Below are 21335 nucleotides of genomic sequence, written 5' to 3' on the forward strand. Positions count from 1 at the left end.
AATGAATGCCAAGGCTGTCACAAAGCCGTATTGCTAAACCCATTGGTCATGGTGCAGCACCAATATGCAATGTTATGATAATGACAATAGATTAAGACAACTCCAACATAAAAAATATACTTAAACAAATTTTTGAATCACAATATGTATTTTCTTACTTACAAATGCAGGGGTAATCTTGTCTGATAAAAATGAAACTGCACTGTAAAGGCAATATGTTCTTAGGGTTCTTGTTAAAATAGAGGAAGCACACTGACCAACTTGCTTATTGTGTTGCTTGGTCTTGAGGCGGACGATCTGCAGGATGCTGGAGTTGGTGATGTCAGACACCACGTCGGATACTCGTTTCCAGACTCGGAGCAGCGCTCCACACAACATGTGGTACTGCCTCAGCCGCATGCCTTGCAGACAGTCCAGGCCCTCGTCCGCCTTCTTACACTTCCCATTCCTATTAAAGAAGAACAACATGTCAGCAGACAAGTGCAACTTTTATTGCGTAAACAATGTCATACATATTGCCATTTCATGTACTGACATTTGTAGTGTAGTTATTTGAACATAAAACATGTTACTGAATTATTGTGATTGTGTCCACATGTACAGTGAGACAAATAAGTATTTGAACACCCTGTGATTTTGCAAGTTCTCCCACTTAGAAATCATGGAGGGGTCTGAAATCTTAGGTGCATGTCCACTGTGAGAGACATAATCTAAAAAAAAAAATCTGTAAATCACAATGTATGATTTTTTAAAATAATTTATTTGTATGCCTCACTGTAAGAAGGCCATTCTCAGGTGATCAGTAAATTAAAGATTTACTGATCACCTGAGAACAAGGTGAGAATGGGGTCTGACCTCATATTATTTTTTGCTGAGGCCTACACAACACCAGTGTGACTGGATTAAGTAAAGCATTAATCCTTTAGTGGAGTTTTCTTACCAGATCGCATGGCTGCACTTCTTGAGTGAAAAGACAAACTGATTCTTCCAGTGGTCCTTGGCTTCCTCTGCACTCACCTGAGGTAAAGTAATTCAATGAATCAAACAATACTAAGACATTTGATTGTAAGCAGACAGTTTATACAATATTTAGTTTTAAACTATTGTATCTTGTTCAATAACTGTCCATATCCACAAGGTGGCAGTAAACTCCACAAAAGTTCAAGTTTACTTACTTACATAGCACATTACTGGTCAAACAGGTATAATACATTATTGCATATTGAATTGATTGCCAGAAAGTATGAATACTGTGACTATGTAGTAAAAATAATGCCCTGGTTAGCCCATACCTTTCTATAGCGCATCTGCAGATTATCCAGGTTTTCTGGGTGGGTTTGTTTGCCGATATTGGGCTTGAATAGAATAAAGTTTTTGCCTCTTCCTTGTTCAGCCAGCAGCACAGACAGAGTATTCCCTCTTGGCTATAAGAGAGATCACAGCTTAATGTTAGCTCACTTACCAAGCAATGTACAACCATGCTATACACCAAAAGGTCATAACGTTGTGGTATTAGCATTAGCACATACTGTACGCAGCTTTTTATAACCTACTTTGATAGACAGGTAGAACCCTTCATCAGGATTGCTCAGATTTAATGACCTGGTGTAGGCCTCATCCCAGGGCATTCCTCTGTCCACACTGATCTGAAGGAGCAGAAAATGAAACACATTACACAGGCATCCTGAGGGTTAGACAAGGACATCTAAAACATACAGTAAATATTAACACAATTAAGACAAACATACTGATTCATTTGTACAAAAGCTCAGACCCTGTACTTGCCAAACTGGTTCTGTCCTAACTGCACACGATAAGCTTGCCAAGTTGCAAATGTCAAATGTGGGCTAGCCTGCAGCTGACAGACAAAAGCAGGAGATAGCAGTAATTATCCTGTTCCCACCTTCCACCGGTGTCTCCAGCAGCCCTGGGCTAAGCCTGTGATCACAGCCCACTGCTATGAAAGTGACATCAATCATATGCCCAGGGTACCTCTGGGAGTACAGGACTTACAGATAACAAGGCAACTATGTGCACAGCCATAAATGTGGTGAAAATTTAAGGAAATGTCTTTTAGTGTTTTATCACAACTATCATGATTAGTTTTATTCATGCTTTTTGGTCTGGTTGGAGTTTGGCCCTGTGTGATCTTTGCATCACACAGGGCCAAACTCCAACCAGACCCCTCTAATAATATTTTACACTACATGTAAAAGAATATGAAACATTTTCCCCTTGCATTTATTAGTTAAAACTATACATTAATACTAATATAAAGAAATATAAAGAAATATCTTATGTAAAATTAATTTTAAATACATTTTTCTTTCTTGTTGGTTGTGTGAACAACCTTTGGGGACTCCCATGCAATGGGACTCCAGGGATCTCTTGACCCCACTTTGGGAAAGACTGGTTTAGAGCATGGGATCTCATGGGAGATGATAAATGGCCACCTGTAGTGGTTACTGTGGTATGCTCTGATACACACCTTATAAAGAACGACCTGTCCGTCTTGAGGATTCCCAGCTGTCAGAAAAGTCTCTTGTTTCTCCTCATAGATCTCATCATTACCTGGGGCTAGGTCTGTCAGGAGATAAAAAATATTAATTTAGAAATTACTGGGTTAAGCAGTTAAAGCTGATATTTCTCAACAGCTAAATTTTATTTTTATTTATTTATTTTATTTATCTTTATTTATACAGGGGGGACCCAATGAGAGCACTTGGGCTCTCTTTTTCATGGGTGCCCTGTTTAAAATACAACACAAACCGAAAATGTGACGATGGTTACAACAGGCAAAGGTCACAATTATTCATACTTTAGATTTTTATTTTTTTTTAAACCAAATGGCTCATGCTACGTACCCAGAATCCCCATGTCGTACTTCCCCTCCTTCTTGTCTTTCTCAATTAAGTAGTCAAAGTTGTCAGTGAAGTATTGGAAGAGATAATTCTGTTTGTGGACCTCCAAGCCAAGAATGCGGTTCAGGAACTTAGTAATGGAGCAATCTAAAACAAAAAAATCCAAAAACAAATTAGAAGCAGCTTCATACTAACAATCAGATATTTTATTTTTACAGAAATCGTTATACCTTTTTCAGTGTTGATCCCGAAGCGAGGCTCTCTGCAGAAGATGCCCACGTCCATCAGCCCAAGTTTCATGTCTAGAAAAACCCCATTAGGGTTATTATTCCAAAGTGCTGTGGTGGTGACTGACTAAAAGAAAGAGTTTCACAAACCTCTGAAGAACAGTGGGTCACCCCCGGGGTAGTCTTTGGGAGGGGGCACTTTGTTCTCTATGTATCCAAGTATTGCTTTGGTGATTTTGTCCAGGGCCTTGGTACCGTACTACAATTAAAGTAACATAGAGTTGGATGGTTGTAAATCTTATATTGGTTAGAATCATTATTTATTTAAAATAATTGTACCTTGTTCTCAAAGTTGTATTTGCTCAGATCTCTGGATTCTGTGGCTCTTCGGTCTCCATGAGTTAAAGCACCCTGAAATGAAATGAAGCCAAAAAACACTGAGAACGGTTATGACACTAACAATTTATCACAATCAATTACATTTATTGACTGATTTCTTCTGCTTCACAGACTCAAATTCATTGAGATGGCTGGAAGTTATCTCCACAACAATAGGATATGAATTCAGAACTGGCAGAGTGACAACAATTCCCTCTCTTATTCAGTCACTAACAATGTTTCACAAATTAAATAACTAGATTTTTTGATGATAAAAAGGGAAAGAAGCTTTAGGAAATTGTGGAAAACATGCATGAGGACAACTTCAGTTGTTAGGTTCAAGATTGCAACTATTGAGGCAGGAGCACTAACCCCACTAGCCCTAGCACTAGTCCCACTCAACAAATCCAAATTTAAATAAAATGTAAACAAATAAACAACACTGAATGCAGGCACATATTACACATATAGAACAGGACAAGAGGAACTGGGGAATAACAAGCTGCTCTTCAGTCTGGTTGCTGTGATCAAATGTCTGTGTATGTGCCTGCTTGTATTGGGTTGAGGCAGTCAAACGTGACCTATTCTGAATGTGGATTTACCGATCATGGCTGGCAGAAACACAAACTACTTCCAGGAACTAGCTCAGATTCCAGCCGTTTCCCCAAAATTGTCATGCTGTGTCACTATAATAATAAATGACTACCAGCGTTGTGGTGAACTGATAGATGGAAAATACATTTGGATTATACAAATTATTACAAAAGAGTTTTTTGTAGTTTATATTTGTCTATTCTCATGAAAAAACAAACAAATAAAAGAGTGCCAGTGTTCACATGATGAGATCAGGAACAGGAAGGACACGGGGTTAAGAATGAAAAAATTACACTTGAGAGTACCGCAGTGAATTATAAGCACATAATACTAAGCCTCTATTTATTGTAAGTGTGAAAGAATTCCTTCAATGCGCAAAAATATCCCCTGAGAAAAAAAGCAAAAGGAAGTAGCACACATAAAATACACAACTATACAAACGGATACTTACCAAACTCTCTAATCTTTTGGCTACAATGGAGGCAAAGCGTCTCTCCCCAGCCAACTCGGATATAAGGAAAATGTACTCCGGTGCTGTTACCTGGTTGGACCGATGTGTACGACCTGGAGAAAGAAAGATATGTAGAGTTTGAGAAAGCCTGCACCTAATAACTTTATAATGTGTCGTTGTAAATATATATTAAAAACCTAACATTTGAGAGACCATTTTGAATACAGGTAGGAGTGGAATATTACTTGAATTGATACTGATCTATTCTAGCTTAGGGTACTTAAACAAAAGTAAAAGGACTGATGTAAGGATAGACTAAACTAACAAAATGCAGCATTCATTCAAAAAATAGAAACTGTATCAAGTAAAAAAAATGACCCTTTACTATTCCATATTATGAGGAAGCACAATAGCCAAAATGTGAGCTTTGCACAGGTGAGCCAATGGAAGTATCACAAAACACAGTTCATGAACTACAATGCCTGCAGCATGTTTCTTAAATTGCACAGACAGCACTGGTAGAATTAAACAGTAGTGTCACGAGTTGGGAGTGGAGTAGTGGATCACATAAACATATTAGGCCCATAGTAAAAACAACAAGGCTCTTTTCTGTGACGCACCAAACTGCTGAATGGCCCGGTCTGCGCTCCACGGCAGCTCCAGCGTCATGTGCACTCGTCGCCGCTGGTTTTTCACTCGCTTATCGGCTTGGAGGGAAATCCCAGAGCTGGCTGCCTCAGATATAATGGCAACCAACTAAAGAACAGGGAAGCGGTTAGTGTTACAGGCGAGATTGCAGGCATAAACGGTCTTTAGGGATTAGAGGTAAAAGACATGGGGTAATTATATACATATAATTTAAAATGTAATTTATTTTAAGTGTTTGTGGTTGTAGATGTGAATTTAGCATTGGCAAAACAAATATCTTAAAACTCATGGTGACACTAACCTTCTCTCCACACATAAAGCGGTCTTTTTCTTTGATATTTATGTGGTCGATAGTTAGACCCTGTTCAGCTCGTGACTCGTAGCGCACACTGCCGTCTGCCCGCCGCACCACACGACCCTTTCGACCAGTCATCTACAAGACATTTTTTTTTAAAGTTATATCAAAAATTAACTACTGGATGAAACGCAGAATTGTCATTTATCATACCTCTGAGACTTTCTCTGGACCTCCAAACTTATCGATGAGCTCATCCAAAGTGTTAAGAGGTAGTTCCTTTCCGAGCTCGGCGATTTTGGTGAGAAGACCTTGTTTCATCTCTTCTATTCTTGCTGTGAAAAGAGAAAGCACCGTTCCATGAAACTAGTGTACCAATGTTGATTTTGTGATATTAGTCATTCCTAATTTAATTTCTAGAATTGGTTCTAAACACAGTCTTATTTTCTGGTTCTGTATCATATTTATTGTTTTTCATGCTCATTGCTTTAATGCAATGAACAAAATTTATTGTATTATTATCATATTTTTCTCAGTGTTCATTATTCAATTTTAGTGTAAGTACACAACTAAGTAACAAAATGATGGTTTGGTTTTAGTTGAGCAGAAAATGTATTTTAAATTTTAACTATAATTTTAGTGATACCTTTAGTCATTATGATTATTTACTTTATTTAGTTTCTAATTAGTTTTAGTCAGAAAAAAACATGACAAAATATTTTAGTTGACAAATAAAACACAGATTTTTCACCACTATTCAAGCCTCTTCCACTTAGGTCGAACTAAGGTCTAACTAATATAAATGCTTACAGACCAGATCACAGCTCACAGTGACAGTACAGAGACACTTGATAGAGAGGGGATAGTGTTACCTGTCTGGCAGCTGGTGTGATTCACAAAGATGACGTCATCATTCTCCAGAGAGTCGGGGGAGGAGTTAGAGTCTGTGTCCATGTCAGAGTCACTGCTGCTGTCGTCACTGATGTTGATCACGCCTCCACTGTCCACGTTCAGTTTCGGCACCTTGGTCTGCCGGCCCCGAGGCTTACCTGCACAAAAATAATAGATTTATTTATATATATAGCAGTGTCCGGAATCATAATGGTTTCTACAGCCTTTCTGAAATAACCCTGAAATACAATATTAACACAGTTGACTTACGTTTTCTTTTATTCCCTGGAGGTTTCTCCCTTCTCTGCTTCTCTGATGGAAAATGTTTTGTGACGAGTGACTGGAACACCCCCCTACAGGATAAAAACAACAGAAAGTAAACCTTGTACCAATAAAAGACTCAGGTCATTTTCACGTTAGTGCGCTCTGTGGACTGACCTCAGTGCGTTCTAGCTTTAGTTCTGTTTACTTTACCATCGGATTGGCCTTGTTCACACAGATCACGCATCATACAACTCAAACACGTATTATTTATTTCCATGACTACGAGCTTCAAGCGGACATAGCCCCGTGAATACACACGCACACGCTCGCCTCCTCTATATGCAGTGGTCTCTTTCACATGTGGCTAAATACACCGTGAGGACATGTGATCTGAGCGCTTTTTGCCAAATTCTAAGTACTTTTACCTGCACCAAGGACTGCATAGGTCGGCCCAAGGTCGACTGTGTTCACTACACTTGCCCTACTCAAGAGTGCGGGTGGAGCAGGTGAGAGAATGAAACAGGTGGTCTCAGAGTGGACTTTTAATGCGAATCAAAATACGACTGTTGGGTTCACACCAGCCCAAGCACACTGCTCTCGGAACGAATGCTTTTTTACTTTGAACTATCAAAACAACCTTATACACACAATTTATTTATTGTTTGGCATGATGTCGAAGCGCAAACAAATTCCATTTTCTTAGTCAAAATATGGTTTAACAATATTTTGGGTTATGAGACCTTTTTATGTCAGATGTATGTATCTCAACTCACTCTGCAGCAGAAACAAATCTGTCAAGATGTCCATCATTCTCATCCAGGACTTCTCTTGTGCGGGACTCTCCGGTTGACTGTAGACCTATAACTATGCACTGCACAGGAAAGAACAGTGGTGTAAGTTCATTTCTAAAAATGTACTAAACTAGATTACAACACGTCACTGTACATTACACTGACCTTCCCAGCCTGCAGCTCTTTCTGAGCCAGCTCTACCAGACAGCGGACCTTAGCGGCTATGCAGAGGTATTTAAAGAAACGCTGGTGAGATGACCAGAACTGTCCCCACAGAGACTTCCTGCTGACCAGGCCCAGATCATCGGCTGCACGCATGAACACCTGGAGCGCTTCTGCCCACTGAATAAATGAATATTGAATATCCAGTTTATGAGTTAATGTTATCAATCAGCGGATATATTCTGACTTGTGGAGATACGCACCAGTTTGGCAGCTTTATTATAAACCACTTTAAAGTCGTCGTCCAGGGCGATCTCTTCAATGCGGAAGGAAACTCCAGTAAAACTTAGCTGACGAGCGATGTACATCCCACTAACTTTCATGTCCATGGCAACAATCTCCATGGCACCAACGCCTCTGTTTACAGATGACAGATAAATTATTCAATACAATTCCATCTTTAGCCTCAACTTGCTCCCTGACTCAAGCCCTCATACAAATAAGATCCCAGTATCAAACAAACCTCTTTTCAATAGCATGCAGGAAGTCCTCAAACGTCCTGAATGGCGTGCCCTCTCCCCAGATTCCCAGGCGGCTCATGTAGATCATATTCTTTGGCTCAGAGGCACCTGGGGCACACGTAAATGGATGAATGTATTTAGTTAAGTTGTCTAACAATTACGAACATTAAACATATAAAAGAGATTACATAGCTGTGTCTACCTGTGGCACTGGCGTACACCACTCTGGCCCGGGGCAGCTTGTTCTGCAGGTCCAGCACTGCTTTGCCCATCTTTGTGGATGTGGCATTCTTGGCTTTGTGGCATTCATCAAAAATAATCTGTGAAGGGCAACGGTCAAGGAACAACTAGACTCTGCGATCAGTATTAGACAAGAAGAAGCACATGAAGTGGGTTCAATAACTGAGAAGGATACAACTCCATCAAAGTCAGGCTTGCACCAGTCCAAGATCTGTTTGATTCTGGTCCGGTGCTGCCCTCCGGCCTGGCTCTCTCCTATCAGCGCAGAGTAAGTTGCAAACAGGACTCCTTCTGAGGTAGCTGTGTCTCCATACTTTATCTATAGGAAGATATTATATTAATGTACAGATAACATTAGTGCCAAAAGTTATTTCAGTTTTAAACTATTTTGATCATTCTGGACACACCTTGTTTAAGGCAAGCACAGGAATATATGGTGCATCTATATCTTTGAGATCTCTCTCTGCATCAAATTTCAGGTCATTGGATATGCTGAACCTACAGGCAGGAAGTTCACAATATTTACACAGTGAGGACTAGCAAAGAAACACGTTGTCTGTGCGAGTCTAACTCATGTGTCTGAGTGGTGTGGCCTCTTACCACAGTGCTTTCTTTCGTCCCTTAAGGTAGTTTTCCAGGATGATCCCGGCCACAGTGCGTCCCTTGCCAACTCCTGCACCGTCTCCGATCAGGAATCCTGCCCTCTGGTTGTTCTGGAGGATCACTTCATGTTGCTGGACACAAAAAATCCCATTCATAAAAGTGGTCATGTGATCATAATAGTTTTATTTCCAGTTCCCCTGGGTATGTGAGTGCGTACCTGGCAGGCATAGATCACTGCCTCTAACTGCAGTGCCGATAGCAGCCCACTATTAATGGTTGATTCGGGGATAGAGAGGGTGTATGTGATGTCTGGGGGAGGGACACTGGACAATGTGTTGGTCTCCACCACTTTATCGGGATGGGAAATTCCTATAGTGGCTGCAAAAACACATTAATTTTTTTAATTAGTGAAAAACAGCTTTAAACAAATGCTGTCAGACAGGTCTTTGACCTACATTTGGAGGGTTTATACTCAGCGTAGGTATCCACATGCCCCAGTTCCTCTGCCTCCTCCTCCTCTGCATCTTCTTCTTCCTCTGCCGGTGCTTGTGTTTTAGGGGGCTAGAAAAATACACATATCTTAATCCAGTAAAACCAAATGGCCTGTTACCATATATATTTAACAACAAAACAGGATGAAATAAAAGCTTAAAACAAACTAGAGCAAGATGATTTTTGAGAAGTTTTAGATCACATGGATGCAAAATGAAACACTTTTTATCAATGACAATGCCTTATACTGTGTAGTACAGTCAATACACAATTATGTTCTGCAGAAGGCCCAGCTAATGCAACATGCAGCAAGGCTTTCATCATCCGTGGTAATAACATGCCTAAGTCGGTCAAAGTATTACAATACTAAGTATAGTTTTTCATGTAAAGCTCTTAAAATGAGAGCCCTTGGTCTAGTTATTATGTTTCTCTTGAAAACAGAGGCTAATTTAAGCCTGTACAGTTTGTATTGTAAACACAGGGGTCAGACTGCAGTTGCATGAGTTATTTAAGAGGCCCAATCAGAAAGCTTAAGCCATTTTGTATTTTGCATCAAATTGAATGTTTTTTATGCTACCTGAAATCCTCCCAAAGGTGGGGTGCTGATAATAGCTGTTATATCATCCAAACTGGACAAGCCTTGAAACTTGTTGCTCCCCTTCAGCTGTTGTTGGAAAATAAAGACTCAAATGAAAACAAAGCAAAAACAGAAACAACATGTAAAATGATTTGTTCTAAATGTAGAGTCTGTATGAACGTGGCATGACGCAGCACTCTCCATGGACATCTGGAGGAGCACCACTCAGTGAAATATGATTTGTCGTGTGGTGGTGAAAAGCCAGCAACAACAACAACAAAAGGCAGACAAAGCTGTGTGTGTCTGGGAGACATAATGGACAAAATTAGGCCAAAATGAAAAGGAAAACATAAAAGACTTTCAGAAAACAGTGGAGATAGATGTATATCTAGTTCAGGGAGGCCTCCACAGCACTGAGTGGGAAAAGTTACTGTGTCTTTTTCATTTAAAATTGGCACTACATAGTTCTGCTTTGTTATTTTGGTGATGTTAAAAAGGGTATAGCTCTGTAATGCATGCTTTGGACTGACCTCTGGCTGGCTCTGTGCTGGTGTGTTTGCGGTAGTGGTGGTGCTAGTGTTGACGTCCCATAAAGTGGGAACTGGGTCCAAGTTGTCTGTGCTGATGAAGGGCTCAGCATGGTCTGACAGGGAGTCGGCCGGAGATGAGAATAGGGAGTTTGTAGAGAGGTCATCAATGCAGGACAAGTCCTAAACAGACAGAAGGAGCCATGAGTTCATAAGTTAAAAGCAGTTGCCAAGTAGAGTGCCATTTCTGTCATGGCTGACTTCCAGGCCCCTCTATACATATCTCCTCCTGCTATTAGCAGGTTCCCAAGGCATAAATAAATGTGGCGATATTACCAGAGCTGGGGCTTAGGCAACATGCTACATATAATGAGGTAAATTGGAGAAAAGATTAGCAGTCATCATTTGTACATGAACTATATTTACTTAGTTTGACATGAGTGCAGAGGTTCCCTGAGTCTTGTGTTCCAGCGCATGCTCATTGTTATTAACCACAGACACTTTTGAAACTTCAAACCAACCTTTCAGAGAATAACCAGACAACATTAATATCACACAATATCTAATGTTTCTTTTGAGCATATTACATTTGCACAAAACGCCAACATATTTAAAAAGTAACATGCAGTACCAGTGGTAAATGATTAATAGATTAGCAGATTCAGTCTTGGTACAGTTTGTGCATTACAAGTTGTGCTGTAGCTCCCTAAAAGCCACTGCTCACAGCTGAAGGGAAAAGGTTTGACTCCATTATGTGGGAATGAGGCCTGCACAGGGACAGGAGAATGTTTGTGTATTAGAAAGAGGGCTCTTTCAAGGGTACAGCTTATCAGGACTATTATTACGTCTCTGCAAAACGTACTCACCCTACCTTTCCTTCTGTGTATGTGTGTGTATCTCTGAGTGGGCACCTTTGTGAGAGGGAGGGATAGAGAAACAGAGAGAGAGAGAAACTGCGAGAGAGCATGCTTCCTCAGGGCAAGAGCAGACATGAGTTCAGGAGTGTGATGCCCGCAAGACAGACTACAACTGCTTTGTTAGGTGTTTTCAATTGGAAAAATAATCTGATGACCTAATTCAACACATACAGTACATGCCGTAGATAATTTTTTATACTGTACTTTTGCCAGTTTCTTAACATCAGAAAGATCCACCGCAAACACTACCTTGATCATAGCAGATAGAAGAAGCTTGAACATAATTAAAATGTGTGGCAATATTGTTAATTTAAAAAATTGAAGTAACACTAGTTTGACATTAATCAGTCCCCCTTTGATCTGCGGAGGCAATATGCAATATTAATATGTTTTTACACCAAAAATCATGATTATGTGTTATGTATTAAATCAAATAACTCAACTTGTACATAGTCTCCGCTAAGACCTGTGGTAAACTAACCTTACGTTAGAGCATATCAGTCAACTTCTACTAAATGGAAGGAGTGGCCTCAGGAAAGGCATGTGAGATAAAATATGTATATTCAAATGCAAATATTAGCACACTTAATGGCAGGTGGTTTGCTGTGTCAACACCAGAAGGAAAACTAAAATGTAGAAGAGGGTAGAAGAGTCCAGAGAGTCCCTGTCACTCAAGGACACCATTAAACCATTTAACTAGAATATGAATAGTTGCAATTACGGTCACAAAAGATCCAATTTATTTAGGCAGCACAATGACCTCTGCAGAGAAATAAACAGACCTTGTCATATTACGCATATAACCTGGCAACACTGGTTTGAGAGGACTGAACGCTTCTACCAAGATGTAAGTGCAATTAATCAAGATCAGGACTAAAACTTTAATTAAGAGTAATAAGTAAAGGCATGCGGTTTGGAGAGAAGCTCAGACCCTGGGGTTTTGGGTTTTTTTGTTTTGTTTTAAATGACAAATATCAAAAGCGAGGCCTGTTTATGTTCAGGATATTAATATTATAAGCAATTTTTGTAATAAGCCAAAATAAAAGGTTAAAAAATACTGGGCTTCACCAATGATATTATTATTATTAATGTTTTTTCCCCATTTACATTCTCTATATGTTCTTTTCTCACTTACGAATTACTAGTACTAGCACTCTCCTCTGCCATCTCCACCTTACCCCCTCCAAAATCATGGAAATCCCACACATACGCATAAACACAGGTTACGTCTACAAACCACAAACAAAATGTTATGTCTTGGTATGTCTTTGTATGTCTTGGTATGTCTTATCACCACTTGTCACTACTGTATATGACTGGTCACTATGTTTGTCTGTCTTGCATTAAATAGATAAACAAAATAATAATAATGAAATAAACAAAATAAAATAAACCACAAAGCAGTTCACATGGCAGTCTTCTAATATTAATGGCTATGGATGTTGAAATAAGTCTTAAAGAAATTCACTCAAACTCTAGTTCAGTGAAATTGGATTACGACAGCTATATTTTCTATGGTAAAATAAAATATGGGTCACTGGGGGAGGGCATGCAAGCCTTCTCCTTGTTGCCTTTCTATGACTATTAATCCCTTAAATGAAAAAAAAAAAAATAGAAATGCACTAAATATTACTGTGTTAAGCCATTTGGATAAGTAACAAATCAAAGGCTGTCAGAAAGGATGAGATTTGGATTACGTGGTTGGGGGTCAGTTGTGTTACATCAGCGTGAGGTGTTTCTAAGTTTTACGTCAGACCGTCAAACAGAGCATGACAGAGCACAGGCTGGTGCTCTGATACAGGGGCAGCACAAGTCCACACTAATCGAGTTGTTAAGCCAAGCAGAACAGAGGGAGCAGAGCGGCCCCCGGCGGCCCCTAAAAAACCTCTGTCTACTGTTCCTCAGACCAGCCTCTGCCAAAGCGAGATAAGGCCTGGAATCCAACTGCCGCGATGGTAATCTGCCACAGCCTTCCACCATCACAGTGAGAACAGAGAAGCACAATTACTGCTGCTGCCAGGCGCAACCGCTCACTCCCAAACCCCCAAATCACAGGACAGCCGTCAAGTTCTATATTCTGTTAAGGTACAGTCTACCTCTGGATGATGCTGTAAAAGTATATTTATGTAAAGACTAAATAACACTGTTATTTTGAATGAGCATATCTTTGCTATATGTTATCGTGACTCATCTCCAGCTTCTTTTCATCAAGATATGTCAGTCCTGTCCTGGATTTAAAAGCAGGCACAGAAAAGTTTAAATCAACATCTGAAAAAAAATCTAATTTTTAAGAAGTCTAGGTCAATATGAACTTTATTCATGAAAAGACAGTGATGGATTTTAAAACCTAATACCACGGGAAGTTACACATTTTACGAATGTGTAAAAAGCTTAATTCACCGTGATTTCTACACTAATAAAACAGCATATAGTACTGTCTATTTTTTTACGATTAGGAGAACTGAGAAACATCTGTTCCTGATATCAAACAATTACTGTAAGGGCCATAGTGATAATCACCATACAAGGAAATAATACTGTGTTATCTTTATATTCTGTAACAACTAATTTCCACAGAATATCACTTCCTGGTCTCCACCTGCCATGCTTTGCTAATAAAGACCATATAACATATTGACAGATATTTGAGTAATCAGTTCTGTTATGATCTGTTATCGTCGTCTGCTAAGACTGCTGTCTGCCGTTTTGGGTAGTGAAAGCATCTACCGTGGTTTCAGGTAATTAAAGCACTATGGTTAATCCATTTGTACTATTCAAAAGCTGAGTATGTAGTCTTGGGCTACATCCTGTTGTAGACCATAGTCTGGAGAAGTACATGACCAGGCAGGGCAGGGGACAGGGCTTCCCCCTCCCACACACTCCAATTCTGCGGTCCAGGAGAGAGAGAGAGAGAGAGAGAGAGAGAAAGAGAGAGAAAGAGAACACTTTTATATATAGAATAACTATAGATGGATTTAGAATGTGAAGAGGATAAAACATCTCATGAAAATAGTAATGAGCTCAGACAAGTTTATGTGCAATAATCAGATTAAAGGTGACAATGGTTAAAGGCAACTGTCTTTCAACTTCGTTTTACTGGTATACTTCCTGCATAACCATTTATTGTTTCATAAGAGTTATTACACTGTCTTTTAACACAAAAATATTATGCAATATTCCTGTTAATTCATGTTCTATTTGCCTATTGAAAATAACTGACTGGTTCAATAGAGTTTCTGGCTTAGCGTTTCTTTTTATCTTGGCTGATATAGAAGAGCTGTTGCGAACGGAAGAAATTTTCATTCTGTGCATAATTCCACAGCATAATTCCATGACAAACGTCTCTCTCGCTAACCTTTTCCTGTAGACTGTAGTTAACCCATATACTCACACTTTTTCTCTATTGTTTAATTACAGAGTTCATATTAATTATAAACAACAAATAACATTGCCATAACAACCCTTCATTTTGCTCTGGTTTGTCTCCACTGCATACAGACTTATAGTTCCCTGACCTCCTGAGTCCTGACAGATGTAAGTAGATACTTTTCTGCCAATGTTTGATCAAATCGCTGCTAAAGACGGCACACAGTTCTGCTTTAAATTTTTCCTTAACACTTTCAAATGCTACTTACAGATGATGTTGAGTACAATTTTAATTTAGTGACTCCCAACACCAGAATTTATCTTCCACTTTTTTTCTGCGAGGAAGTACATCATACAGTAGGTAAATTGTTTTCATTCTCTATAGAAACTAGGGATGCGCGATAATATTATCGATAATTATCAGCCGATAATGGCAATTATGACATTACACCAATGATTCCGATAAAAGAAAATCACAGATAATTTCATCCGATAATTAGAAGCCCAAAATACACTGATTCAGCTGCTTTTCTGCCCAAGTTTTCTCATAGACTGTGTATATATGTATATATATATAAAGCTGTGTGTATGTGTATATATATATGTATATATATATATATATATATATATGTATATATATATATATATATATATATATATATATATATATATATATGTATATATATATATATATATATATATATATATATACACACACACACACACACACACACACACACACACACACACACCCCTACATACACACATATATACACACATATCACACATATACATAAGTAAATATATTTCTGTGAAATTGCTTAGTACCATGCAATGACACAGGAGAGGGGATACAGGATTCTCACTTTAGATCTATTATCATGTTATAGTTTTCACCATGATGACAAGTGAAAATACAAGGCAGCTGAGACTGCAGCAGCCCATGCATTAGCCCTGTAGCTTGACAGAGATGCCATAGGGCTGATGGGCTTTGACTATGTGAGGATCTAGTTGTATTTTAGTTCTAAGTCAAACGAGAGGAAGCTTGGTGTAGCAAGAGGAATATGCCTGTTTGAGCCACTGCAGTGACCATATGCTCCATGTGGAGATGAGAAAACAAGTGTGTCATTCAGACACATTTCTATATTCACAATACACATGGGCTACGTTGAGCTTGTGCCACTCAGAATCCATCTCATGTTAAAGGAACAGCCACGGCGCTGCAAGCCCACTCCTTTCCACCTCTGTTGCACAAAGCATGAAACCCAAAGATAGAATATGGCTTATCTGAAGCAAAGTTAATAATAAAGAAAATAACAAAATAAAACAGCATCTACAGCAGCTACAGCCCAATACTGTTAGTTCATATTTGTAAATGTCATATTTTCAAGCCTTTATATGTATTATATAGTCTGCTTTAGTCACCTTCAGGCCTAAAACTAATCAGAATCAAATCAGAAATCAGGTTAATTTAAAATGTATTATCTGTTTTACTTTCGTTTATCCATGACAAACACCTCCAAATGATTGTTTATCATATCAATTGAAAATTAAATTGTCGTGGATCACTAATAGAAACTCTTAGCTTTGTATCAGTGTGCTATGCTTTCATTTCTCCAAGAAAAAAGTAATATTAATAATATCAAAAACCATTAAGAAGTCACACAAACAAAAGCAAACCACAAGATCAGAATGAAAATAGGAGCGTACATGAATGATCACAAAATACAGTCAGACAAACAGAACTGAACAGAGGAACTCTAAAAGCGGCACACTCATAAGTCTAATTTTGGGGATAACTCTTTTTCATTTAACAATGAATCATTCATTGACCATTTACAAAGTCAACTGCTACAACAACTTTCACTGTAATCCTGACATTTTGGAAATTTTAATTTTAATTAAATGTTTTTAACACAATAACATAAACCCACTATTGTGTAAACAAGGGGTGTCTGTTGCTGTAATTAATTTAATTGTTTTAATTGATTTAATTATACCCTATGGTCAGATTTGGCAGCTCCCGTCTTTTAGAGCTTGGTGCAATTCGATTCGCAGGTTTAACATGCGCCACATGTAGTCAGACCGAGTACATGGACAAAATACTATGATGAGAAAGATCTACACCTTTCTTTTAAATGAATAGGCAAAAGTGGTAAAGGATTTCATAAATGCTTTGGTAAATGTTCATAACATAACAACAACTACATCAACCAGCAATCATCATAAATATTTCAAGTTATAAAGTAGGTCTCTTGGTATCAACCGGTGCTTCATTCATCAGGTCTAAACCAGGTCTACATTTTGTCTTGACACCCCTCTTGTCTAGTCTCAGAAAAATCCCAGACTCCAAATATTACAAATGCAGACACGCTGCTCATCCTGTCTGCGTTTTAAACATTTGGCTTGATAAAAAGACAGAGCACAGTGTCGGGGGATCCCGGTGCAGAGCCCTCTCTGTGGTTGAACTGTGTGGAGTGACCTGCTGACAGGACCTTCATGTGGTGCCCAGGCTCAGAGTAAATGGTGCCAGGGAAAAGATCGTGGCTCACAAAAATTCGGGAATTTTCCAAAGTGCTTTTGTATTTCGGGAAAATGAAAAGATGTTATGTCGACTGTTAGCAGAGAAGAGTGACTGAAAAGATGTTGTGTGCATAAGAATGCCTCTGGAGTCGTTATTATGGTTCACCCTGTGATTATGAGCTGGGAAATAATTGGCAGAATTTTTAATGGAAAGACCATACAAAGCTATTTCACAAAACTATTGTACAAATGTCTCCAGACACAGGTAAATGAGTTAATAGTTATGTTTTAAGAGGGGATCGTGTGCTTGTGGTCGGGGATCACATAAGGCTATGGTGAGGAGAGGGTCACAAACCTGAAGCAGTTTCAGAATGTTATTTCAAAAGAGCACTGACGCAAGAAGCCGTGTGAGTCGTCTGCTAAAGTAAATGCTGACATGAGCTATGATTAAGAAAACAAAAATATTTTATAGTCAGTAAAACAAAGAAACAGCCGTTTCTAACTGCCAAAAGATAGAATCTACACCATATTTAATGAGTACTAATACAACATATTTTTGCTGCCTCAAATAACCTTTGACTCAGTATCCTGAAGCATACTTCTGAGGCACACCTAATGCCACAATATAATCTTTGGAGCCAGGACCATTGATTAATCTACAATAACATTTTGCCTTAACAAATGAAACACATATAAAATAAAAATAAAAATACAGTTGTTTTATGCCACAAATCTGGACACAAATTTACACGAGTTACACAAGTAGCAGTCATATCTTTCGTTTCTCACATTTCAAAAAATTAAAATATAAACAAAAGTGTTAGAATTTACAAGGTCATTTGTCTCATAGTTCAAGCTTACATTATTAGCTGGAGATTGTGGACAGTGGGAACAAGATAACTACAGCGAAAGTAAAGCAGGTCAGGAAATTCAAATTCTAAAGTTTTGAGAAATAATAAAGTACTATCAAGAGTTGTATGCTCAAAGGTTTCTGTAAAACGGGCTTGGAACTGGAAACATAATAATATTTTTCAAAGTAGCTTTTCCCTTAATCAAATGCAATACAGCTTTATAATGATATTCTAGACACCATAAGGTTTTCGATGTACCGTATATAGTACGGCCAAAATTATTTGAGATTAAAAGTAAATCCTTCATCTTATCTCAGCAAAATAATTTGCATCTCCAACAACTGTTTAAAAATGAGTCCACTTTTCATTGCATTTTCTTCCCCTTTCACTCCTGTTGAAAGGCCTCACTAGCACTGTTTATTGACTTCCCGTAAGCTACAAGGCAAAGTCACACTTAAATGCAATACCAGGAAACAATGTGTGTAGACCACCATGACGCTGCCAAGCTGTAAAACTCTGTTCAGGGGTTTGCTGAGATATCGCACTACAATTTCAACAGAAGCCTAAAAGTGCCACTGTTCCTGCTTATTGTGTTCGCTTTTTGAAAGAAGTGCTGACTCTGCGGTTTTGCCACTGGGCTTATGAAAACAGTCCCTAATATTTATGTATATGAGAAAAGAAATCCAAGACCAGCGCATAGAAGTCAATAGTAGGGATCAATGATTTAAAAACAAAAGTGGGCCTATGCAGTGCTGCGATGAGTGGTGTTTAACGTGACAAGATATCAGGCAGGCGCACTTACTGGAAGCAAGCAGTGAGGTGGACCATCATTTGTCATAGTTCCCGGCCAGGAATGAGAGAAGAGTGCTGGGTGACTAACGCACATGCTAGCCCCAACACATCCACAGGCCCAGGTATTGAACTTAACTGTGTGTCAAACTTATGTCAGGTATGTGATACAAGAAGAAGACAAAGACCAAACTAATGAATTACTGTAAGGAAGTGAATTCAGTCAAGGAAGTAAATTTTAATTACTCACAGACTGGTAGACTAAAAACTGCTGTTCAAATAGAGTTCAATGTAAATACCAGCAATAACGTGTAATATTTGTGAAGCTTGTGATACACTGGGGACTGGTGCAGACTAAAAACTCGCTGTAAACCTTTAAGTCAAATATGAGTTTAAAAAAAGTGACTGTCCAACTTTTCATATCAAATACCAATTAACAGGTAACAGGACTAAATTAGTTAAAACAGGCCTAAACCTGGTCAAAAACAGGACTTAACAATAACGTCAATGGGAACCAAATCAGTTTGAAAAGCAGAGGTATGAAGCTTTGATTGAGAGTGGTACGTCTGTACAATTGTGTACAAAATTAAGTAATTAGGTTCCATTTCTAAATTATATGTGTGCTCATTCTGCCCCACAAAACCTGGAGCAATGCCACTTGTCTTAATCTACAGAGGCTTTAAAACATAACACATTACTAATTAATAATAATCAGCAAATCCTTCCTCTGCAAGTTAACTTTTGATAGTACCCAAGTACTCGCAAAAGTAAAAAAAAACAAACTTCCAAGTGTGAGCCAAACAATCGTGAGCCCTATGGGTGGTTGTACCTTAGGCAGCGGGCGTCCCAGTTGTGCGTACAGTTTAGTCCAGAGGTGCATGAGAGACATGGGTCCAGCGCAGCTCGTCACTCACACCTGGTCCATGTGATGTTCAGGCCCTGCTCCTATCCCTGGGTCTCTCCTGTCTCACATCTGCCTGAAGCCCCCCTTTCTCTCTCTCTCTCTCGCTCTCTTCTCTTTAGTCTACTGCATGCTTCCTGCTTCACCAGCTCATACTAGCATACTCAGGTGTTTGCTTAGAGCTTCAGTCATAGTGATAGTGGACAAGTCCCTGTGTGCTCAAGGTGCTGGAGTGTGAGTGGTGAGAGAGTGAGTGAGAAGGGAGGAGGAGGGGAGTGCAGAGCAACTGAGGGAGGGAGGAGGGGAGGAGCTTTCAGGAAATGATGCTTTTGTTGGTAAGTGACTAGAGTTACTGGCAGTCAGGCCCATTTTACTGTACATGGTGTAACTCAACCGCATTTGTAGTGTAAACAGTGTTGCGCTGAGGAGCTAGCCATGGCTCACACCCCGCTAACTTAAATGGGCCTGCGCCATTGTTTAATGATTATTATATTTAGAGAATTACTTTAGGACTTCATTCTCTGCTTGGGGTCCATCTCTGTCTGTGTGGGGATCATCTCACATGCCGCTCTTCTGCTAATGACCAAAGATTAATAGAAAGATCGATAGCCTAGAGGTGGTAGCGCTAATGAGGAGGCTAATAATTCAGCTAATTAGTCAAGTGGAGAGCTGAGGCCCTGTGCTAACAAGCAAAATATGATTTACTTTTGGTTAATTCATGTGACAGATACTAGCACAGATATTAACAGAGACTATTTTTAAGTGTTTTTAGAGATTAAGATTTGCAAGCAGCACATTATATGTAACAAATGTAATTATTTTTCGGTCTGCCTGGAACAAAAGGTGCAGTTTACAAGATGAATATTCTGGGAAACAAATGGCAAATGGGGCATTTTGTCAACCCACAGAGGCTGATCAAAAACAGGGTTCGGACGCCAGATTTCTCCCCCCATGTCATTTTTCAAGCTGCCATTATAAATGAGGAAATAGTTGTATTTAACCAACAGAATGATGGCTTGTATGGTTCCATAGAAGTCTATAGGGTGCCCATTTGCAGAGCTTACTGGAAGATGTGACGGTGCAGAAGGACGGTAAGGTGGTAGCGTCATGTCCATCTGCGCTGGACGAAGGAGACAGAGGCTGGAGACGCTGCGGCGCCTGTCCGTGGTGTCATCATGGACAAAGAGTGGGAATCCTCTGAACGAAGAGTGTGTGAGTGTGTGTATATGTGTGTGTGTGGGTGGGGGTGTGTGTGTGTGTGTGTGAGGGGGACCATGGTCACAGAGGACATGAATCATTGATGAGGTCCTTAAGATTGCCGCTAACACATTTAGCTCATTACATCACTGTTATCAAGAGGAAATGAAGCTAAGGCAAACACCACTTTAAGACATGCCATTCAGACTTCTATGGTAGAAGGAGAGTCATGTGAACAACATGGAGAGGAGAATGTACAGAATGACTGC

General features: G+C 39.2%; 1 protein-coding gene across 3 annotated transcripts in view; it reads right to left on the reverse strand.

Moving 5' to 3' along the window:
- The window catches only part of si:ch73-63e15.2 (protein strawberry notch homolog 2), a 42523-nt gene that overhangs the window by 3929 nt on the left and 17259 nt on the right, over window positions 1–21335 (reverse strand). The window contains exons 1-28 of one of the 3 annotated variants that reach the window (XM_033965877.2): window positions 19798–20106; window positions 10526–10705; window positions 9996–10082; window positions 9382–9487; window positions 9144–9304; window positions 8924–9057; window positions 8731–8821; window positions 8499–8642; window positions 8286–8403; window positions 8086–8191; window positions 7826–7979; window positions 7566–7742; window positions 7383–7480; window positions 6616–6698; window positions 6327–6503; window positions 5668–5789; window positions 5461–5592; window positions 5132–5267; window positions 4512–4624; window positions 3428–3499; window positions 3239–3347; window positions 3092–3163; window positions 2865–3008; window positions 2489–2583; window positions 1554–1646; window positions 1293–1424; window positions 941–1017; window positions 258–448 (exon numbers count right to left, since the gene is read on the reverse strand). In XM_033965877.2, coding sequence (XP_033821768.1) covers window positions 258–448; window positions 941–1017; window positions 1293–1424; window positions 1554–1646; window positions 2489–2583; window positions 2865–3008; window positions 3092–3163; window positions 3239–3347; window positions 3428–3499; window positions 4512–4624; window positions 5132–5267; window positions 5461–5592; window positions 5668–5789; window positions 6327–6503; window positions 6616–6698; window positions 7383–7480; window positions 7566–7742; window positions 7826–7979; window positions 8086–8191; window positions 8286–8403; window positions 8499–8642; window positions 8731–8821; window positions 8924–9057; window positions 9144–9304; window positions 9382–9487; window positions 9996–10082; window positions 10526–10705; window positions 19798–19857 — 3364 coding nt within the window. In that variant the 5' untranslated portion in view covers window positions 19858–20106. Of the gene's footprint in view, window positions 1–257; window positions 449–940; window positions 1018–1292; window positions 1425–1553; window positions 1647–2488; window positions 2584–2864; window positions 3009–3091; window positions 3164–3238; window positions 3348–3427; window positions 3500–4511; window positions 4625–5131; window positions 5268–5460; window positions 5593–5667; window positions 5790–6326; window positions 6504–6615; window positions 6699–7382; window positions 7481–7565; window positions 7743–7825; window positions 7980–8085; window positions 8192–8285; window positions 8404–8498; window positions 8643–8730; window positions 8822–8923; window positions 9058–9143; window positions 9305–9381; window positions 9488–9995; window positions 10083–10525; window positions 10706–19797; window positions 20107–21335 lie in introns of those variants that run through there. The other 2 variants (XM_033965874.2, XM_033965875.2) reach the window with 2 other exon arrangements.

This window comes from Periophthalmus magnuspinnatus, chromosome 4, assembly GCF_009829125.3.
Source record: "Periophthalmus magnuspinnatus isolate fPerMag1 chromosome 4, fPerMag1.2.pri, whole genome shotgun sequence".
NCBI lineage: Eukaryota > Metazoa > Chordata > Actinopteri > Gobiiformes > Gobiidae > Periophthalmus > Periophthalmus magnuspinnatus.